At 39.2% G+C, this 7,888-nt stretch overlaps 1 protein-coding gene across 1 annotated transcript; it reads left to right on the top strand.

Moving 5' to 3' along the window:
- The first annotated feature begins 2,183 nt into the window (after positions 1 to 2,183).
- LOC131659516 (uncharacterized) lies at positions 2,184 to 6,158 on the top strand. Its single transcript, XM_058928699.1, has 3 exons — positions 2,184 to 2,416; positions 4,124 to 5,318; positions 5,541 to 6,158. Exons 1-3 carry the CDS (start codon positions 2,184 to 2,186, stop codon positions 6,156 to 6,158), a joined length of 2,046 nt encoding a protein of 681 aa, XP_058784682.1.
- Positions 6,159 to 7,888: the final 1,730 nt, after the last annotated feature.

The following is a 7,888-nucleotide window of genomic DNA, read 5'->3' as shown; positions in this document are numbered from 1 at the left end:
AAAGTAGAGAAGAAAATCTATCTGAATCTATAGCTATGCTTGGTAAACAATTTAACAAAATTATGAGAAGAATGGATCAGAAGCCAAGACCTAATGTCAAGAACATCTCATCTGACACTAGTAGATCTTATGACTCGGGCAGAAGAGCTAAACCAGAAGAAAAGTACAATCACAGCAAAGGAATTCAATGCCATGGATGTGAAGGGTATGGACATATTATAGCTGAATGTCCTACTTATCTCAAGAAACAAAAGAAAGGACTGTCAGTCTCCTGGTCTGATGAAGATTCTGACAGTGACTTTGAAGAAGAATCGGCCAAACATGTCACAGCCCTTACTGGTGTTTGTAATTCTGATGAAGACTCTAGTGAAGATGAGCTAACCTTCGAAGAACTGGCAGCCTCCTATAGGAAGTTGTGTGTCAGAAGTGCTGAAATCTGTCAACAAGGTGAAAAGCAGAAGAAATACATAGCTCAGTTGGAGGCTGATAACAAAGGACTTAGTAAAACAATATCTGAACTAAACAGTGAAATTATCATGCTACAATCCAAACTTGATCAGATGTCAAAATCTGTAAAAATGTTGAACAGTGGCTCGGATATGTTGGAGGAGATTCTGCAGATTGGAAAGAGTTCAGGAGATATGTCTGGTATAGGTTTTGTTGGTACAAAGAAACATTCCCAAGATGGCAATAGGGTTAAACCTGAATCTGAGGCGTTGAACCCGATATCAAAACATGCGATTCAACATCAAGACAAAATTAAAATGAAGAGAAAATTTCAAAGATGGAGATGTCATTACTGTGGAAGATTTGGACACATTAAGCCCTTTTGCTTCAGATTATATGGATACCCATATCAAGCTCCATACTACAGACCTAAGCAGATCATGCCCATCCAGAAGCAACAATGGATACCCAAAAATATGGCTTTAATAGCTCATACATCTCTTAGAGTATCAGCCAAAGAAGATTGGTACTTTGACAGTGGATGTTCCAGACACATGACTGGAATCAAGAATCTGCTTGTTGATATCAAAAATCACTCTACTAGCTACGTAACCTTTGGTGATGGAGCTAAAGGAGAAATCAAAGGAGTTGGAAAACTTGACTGTTCAGGAGTTCCAAATCTAGAGGGTGTTTTGTTGGTCAAGGGGCTGACTGCTAATCTCATAAGCATCAGTCAACTCTGTGACCAAGGATACCAAGTCAACTTCACTAAAACTGAGTGTGTGGTTACTAATGAAGAAAAGGAAGTAGTAATGAAGGGAGTCAGATCCAAAGATAACTGCTACTTGTGGGTGTCTCATGAATCCAGCTACTCAACTGTATGCTCTAAAGAAGAAGAAGCAAAGCTGTGGCACCAAAAACTTGGCCATCATCATCTAAGAGGAATGAAAAGGATTGTCTCTTTGGAAGCTGTGAGAGGAATTCCTAAGCTGCAAATTGATGAAGGAAGAATATGTGGTGAATGTCAGGTAGGAAAACAAACCAGGATGTCACATCCAAAGGTTAGACATCTGACCACTTCCAGAGTTCCAGAACTACTTCATATGGACTTGATGGGACCAATGCAAGTGGAGAGTCTCGGAGGAACGAAATATGCTTATGTGGTTGTGGATGACTACTCCAGATACACTTGGATAAACTTCATTAGAGAAAAGTCAGATGTGTTTGATGTTTTCAAAGATCTGTGTCATAGAATTCAAAGGGAAAAAGAAAATGGTGTTGTGAGAATTAGAAGTGATCATGGAAAGGAATTTGAGAATCAAAAATTTGTTGATTTCTGCTCCTCTGAAGGAATACATCATGAATTTTCATCCCCTATTACTCCACAACAAAATGGGGTTGTTGAAAGAAAAAATAGAACTATTCAAGAATCAGCCAGAGCTATGATTCATGCTAAGAAACTTCCTATCTACTTCTGGGATGAAGCCATGAATACTGCTTGCTATGTTCATAATAGAGTTACCTTAAGAAAAGGAACTTCTACCACTCTATATGAAATCTGGAAGGGAAGAAAACCCACTATCAAATACTTCCATGTGTTTGGTAGTAAGTGTTACATTCTTACTGATAGAGATCACAGAAGGAAGATGGACTCCAAGAGTGATGAAGGGATTTTTCTGGGATATTCTACAAACAGTAGAGCCTATAGAGTGTTCAACTCAAGAACCAGAGTAATAATGGAATCTATAAATGTTGTGGTTGGTGATGTCCACAATCAAGCAGATGTCACAGAGGATGTCGGAACATTCTGGGAATTTACAGCTGAAGGATCTACTAAAGAAGATGATTGTAGTCCTACTATCACAGAGTCTGAAGCTGAACCTCCTAACAAAGGTCCATCTATAAAGGTTCAAAAAGATCATCCTAGTGAACTTATTATAGGAAATATCAACAGTGGAGTTACTACAAGGTCAAGAGAACTAGTTTCAAATTCTTGTTTTGTGTCAAAAATTGAACCTAAGAATGTTAAGGAAGCATTGATAGATGAGTTCTGGATTAATGCTATGCAAGAAGAACTAGGCCAGTTTGAAAGGAATGAAGTATGGGAGCTGGTACCAAGACCTAAAGGTACTAATGTCAATGGAACAAAATGGGTTTACAAGAACAAGTCAGATGAACTGGGAACTATTATCAGAAACAAAGCAAGGCTAGTTGCTCAAGGATACACTCAAGTTGAAGGAATTGACTTTGATGAAACCTTTGCTCCTATTGCTAGACTTGAGTCAATTAGATTACTGCTAGGAGTTGCTTGTATTCTAAAATTCAAACTATACCAGATGGATGTAAAGAGTGCTTTCTTGAATGGATACTTGAATGAGGAAGTTTATGTGGAACAACCTAAAGGTTTTGCTGATCCAAACCATCCCGACCATGTGTACAAACTAAGAAAAGCTCTTTATGGTCTGAAACAGGCCCCTAGAGCTTGGTATGAGAGACTAACTGAGTTTCTTACTAGCAATGGGTACAGGAAAGGAGGGATAGATAAAACTCTTTTTGTTAAAGATGAAGGAGGAAAGATCCTGATTGCTCAAATCTATGTGGATGATATTGTGTTTGGTGGGATGTCACACAAGATGACTAGACACTTTGTTGATCAGATGCAATCAGAATTTGAAATGAGTCTAGTTGGAGAATTAACTTGTTTTCTTGGGCTGCAAGTTAAACAGATGGAAGACTCAATCTTTCTCTCTCAGAGCAAGTATGCTAAAAACATTGTCAAAAAGTTTGGAATGGAAAATGCTACTCACAAAAGAACACCAGCACCTACTCATTTAAAACTGTCCAAAGATGAAAAGGGAACTAGTGTTGATCAAAGTTTATATAGAAGCATGATAGGAAGCCTGCTGTATCTTATAGCCAGTAGACCTGATATTGCCTTTGCTGTTGGGGTGTGTGCTAGGTATCAAGAAGAACCCAAGGTCAGTCACATAAACCAAGTCAAGAGGATCCTAAAATATGTGAATGGTACTTGTGAGTATGGCATGCTCTACTCTCATGGGTGTGAACCTATTCTCACTGGATATTGTGATGCAGATTGGGCTGGAAGTGCTGATGACAGAAAAAGTACTTCAGGAGGATGTTTCTTCTTGGGAAATAATCTTATTTCATGGTTCAGTAAGAAACAAAAATGTGTATCTTTATCCACTGCAGAGGCAGAATACATTGCAGCGGGAAGTAGCTGTTCTCAACTTGTTTGGATGAAACAAATGTTTTCAGAATACAATGTCACACAAGATGTCATGACATTATATTATGACAACCTAAGTGCCATTAACATTTCAAAGAATCCCATTCAGCATAGCAGGACCAAGCACATTGATATTAGACACCACTACATTAGAGATCTTCTTGAGGTTAAAGTAATTGCCTTGGAACATGTTGCTACAAATCTTCAGCTGGCTGATATTTTCACAAAAGCCTTGGATGCAAATCAATTTGAAAATCTAAGAAGTAAGCTTGGCATTTGTCTTTGTGAGGAATTATAGCAACTACCCGGGTGTGGGGCCAACAGTATTTCTCTCTCCAAATATTTGTCATCATTACATATTAAAGTGTATTTTCCCCCTCTTTTACACTTTCTCCAAACGGTTCCCATTCCCTCAAAACCTATTTTCAGCATTCACTCTACTTCTCTGATTCGCTGCATTCACAAACCTCTCTCCATCATTCCCTTCTCTCTCAACATGTCTCAGTCTCCTCCCTCGAAGAACACTAATCCTTGCTCTGAAACTGCATCCGACTCTAGGGCTCCAAGTATGGTAGGTGATCAGGATGTCGTGCTGGATGTTGCGCCATTGAACTCGGTCCCAGCCATTGATCCTGTTGGCAGTATTCCAAGAAAGATGCATGCAAGAAAATCAACTGGTGGGTCTGTTCCAGAAACATTTTCTGCTCAGAATAAAGAAGGGTCTGCTTATGTCCACAATGCGATCGCAGGTCTTGTCACAAGAATCTTGAATGAAGGTCACAAGGTAGCAGGAATATCTGTCCCTTTAGCCCAAGTTCCTGCCCCTGAGAATAGCAAAGATGATCAAGTTGATGCTAGCAAAGATCATGTTAATGTTGAGACATCTGAAGCCAACAATGTTGAGGGTTCTGATGCTAAAAATGCTGATGCATCTGGAGATAAAGATGCTGAGACTCTTGAAACGGAGAAAGCTGAAGAGGTCAATGCTACTTCTCCTAAAGAGAAGCCTACTTTCCCTATTGACAGTGTAAATGATATGGTGGATCTGGATAATCTTGATGATCCTATTGACATTGCTGATGATGACCTCATCTCCAGCATTTCCAACAGAGTCAAGGCTCGAAGGGGAAAGCAGGTTGATGATCAATATCCTCCCAAGACAAAGGTTGCTCCTCTGAAGAATGTCACCAAAGAAAAGATCAAGAAGGTCCCTGCTGAACCTTCAAGAACTGGAAGCAAGGTTGCTGTGAAGAAAAGAAAAGAAAGAAGTGTCTCTGACTCCGAAGACAATGTCCTAAGTGATGTCCCTGACATCTCATCAAAGAAGAAGATTGCTGTCACAAAATCCTCCACAAAGGTCCGTGATGTTCCCTTGGACAACATTTATCTGCACTATGCTTCAAATGCTATCCAGTGGAAGTTTGTTTATCAAAGAAGGCTGGCTCTGGAAAGAGAACTTGCAAATGATGCTCTGGAATATCAAGAGGTCATGAAGCTCATCAAATCTGCAGGTTTGCTTAAAACTGTTACTCATTTTTCTAAATGCTATGAAATGCTCGTGAAGGAGTTTATAGTGAATTTGTCTCAAGATTGTGCTGATGGGAAAGCTGAGGATTTTCATAAGGTGTATGTTAGAAGAAAGTGTATAGAATTCTCCCCAACTGTTGTTAACCTCTATCTAGGTAGGAATGATGAGGCTTAACCTGAGCTTGAAGTGACTGATAATGAGGTGTGCAAAGTGATCACTGGTGGTAAGGTTAAGAAGTGGCCCATAAAGAGTAAACTGTCTGCTAGTTCTCTTAATGTCAGGTATGCATTGCTACACAAAATTGGTGCTGCTAACTAGGTGCCTACCAATCACACTTCTACCATTGTTGTTGGCCTAGGAAGATTCATATATGCTGTGGGAACCAAGACAAAATTTGACTATGGGACTTATATATTTGATCAAACTATGAGGCATGTTGGTACCTCTGCTACCAAGCTTCCCATTGCTTTTCCATCCCTGATATGTGGGATAATTCTCAAGCAACACCCTGGAATTCTGAAAGCTAAAGATTCTGTATGTAAGAGGGAGAGTGCTTTGTCTTTCCACTATAAGTTGCTCCAAAGGTCAGATGACATGACATCTGCTGGGACATCACAACCCAGCAAGTCTGTGAACAAAACCTTTCTCATTGCTGAGCTGAAAGAGACTTGTAAAGAGTTGGACAACAGGAAGATGAAGCTTGAAAAGCTCATTCAAAGCCTTGAGCAGTCTGCAGAGGATGATCATGCTGGTGGTAGTGATGGTGACAATATGGATGAAGACAAAAATGCTGATAGTGGTGATGAGGAAGAGGCTGAGGATGGTGAAGATACTGAAGATGTTGGGAGTAGTGATGCTGATGAAGAGAATAGTGGCTCTGGTGATGAAGAGATTGGTGACTCTAGTGATGAAGAGACTGATGGTTCTGACAATTAGCTCTACTTCTGGTGTTTCTTTTCTGCTGGTCTTTTGGTTGTGTTTGGCTTCCTTTTGTGGCTAAAAAGGGGGAGTGATGGATATTCTGTTTTTTTTTTGTTGTTGTTATTTTGGATGTTTTCTGGTTCTCCTTGACAATGATAAGTGGTGGTCTGTAACAGATGTTTAAATAGATGTTTTCTGGATTTTTGGTTTTCTGGTGTTTAAAACAAGCTGGTTGTTGTTTCCTTTTTTGCCACAGAATTTATTTTTCTGGTTTCTTGGTGTTGTGATCTGCTGCTTGTGCTCTGATATTATATGGTTACATCTATTTGTGTTTTAGCCAAAAATTTGCCAAAGGGGGAGTTTGTAGATGTTGTTGATTGGCTGTAATTTTTGGTAAAACTCATTGTGATTTTATCATGTCAAATCTGGTGTCATGACATGCATTCTCTGTTATGAAGTTTTACTTATGAGGCCTTTGCCTGATGTCAAGGCCGATGTCATGACATTCGTTGCTGTTACGTATTATTCTGTTACTAATTATGGTTATGTGATCTGTTAAGATCCTATGCGCTTTAATTGGAAATATTGGATTATGATCTGTTCAAGGACGACGTTATTTGCTCTTATTTTAGGTTCCTTGATTTATGGAAATTAGTTTAATTAGGTTTAAAACTAATTTGGATCCAAGGCCCAGCTGCTGTGTTTTCTGAAGGCTATATATATTATGAAGAAGCTGCAGACCTAATTAGGTTTTTTATATTGAGAAGATTTAAGAGGTTTTTCGTGTTTAAGTCTTTGCATCCTAGTTTTCTTGTGAGCCAAACAATCATCGTGATGGTTGTCTTGGTCTAGGTGTTTTTGTGTTGTAAGAAGTACTTGAAGCTTTTAAGCAAGAGTACCATTGTACTTGATTGAAGCTTTTAAGCAAGATCAAGTTGTGTCCTTGAAGTGTGTCTTCTTGTCATATTTGTTGAGTGTTATTCATCACTGCTGTGATTGAGGGGGAGCGAGTAGGATCTCTGGTCTAAGTAGCTTAGATTGAAGTTGCATTGGGTAGATATTAAGTAAAAGGTGTAGTCTTGATGTGTATTACTCTGAATTGATACTACTTATAGTGGACTTCCTCCCTGGCTTGGTAGCCCCCAGACATAGGTGTATTTGCACCGAACTGGGTTAACAAATCACTTGTGTTATTTGTTTTATTTCCTGTTCATTATTATAGAATTGTTCAGATAGTTAATGTCGTGACATCCTGTTCGACATCTCGTATCTGATTCCAGAATTTCAATCCCTAAACCCACATAGGCTATCCTTAAGGTTATATCTGTCACGCGTCTACATTGCATACAAGGAGTTATAATACAAGGAGTCTCTCGCATATCCATGCATTCGCATTTTCATGCAGTCATACATTTGCATCTACATTTGCACTTCTATCTTCACCCGCATCCACACCTACCGCGCTAGCCGGTTTCCCAAAACTCCCGAAGAAAAATCAAAAGGATCATCAACTATGGATAAAGATGGATAAATTATTAAGAACGAACACAACCTTACAAGGAGAAAAAAGGGTTCCTTTCTCCTTGCCAGTCGCATGTCCATGCCTTGTCGTAACAGGATTATAAATACAATGAAGGTTATCATCGATGCAAAGATTAGTTCAACAAAGAAGTTCCCTTATAGATACACTCAAGGGGTATCTAGTCATAAAGGGGTTCATCTATGAACATAGCAAAACTTACAAG

The sequence above is a fragment of the Vicia villosa genome, linkage group LG3 (genome assembly GCF_029867415.1).
Source record: "Vicia villosa cultivar HV-30 ecotype Madison, WI linkage group LG3, Vvil1.0, whole genome shotgun sequence".
In the NCBI taxonomy this organism is placed as follows: domain Eukaryota; kingdom Viridiplantae; phylum Streptophyta; class Magnoliopsida; order Fabales; family Fabaceae; genus Vicia; species Vicia villosa.
This window is presented reverse-complemented; position numbering and strand designations above follow the sequence as displayed.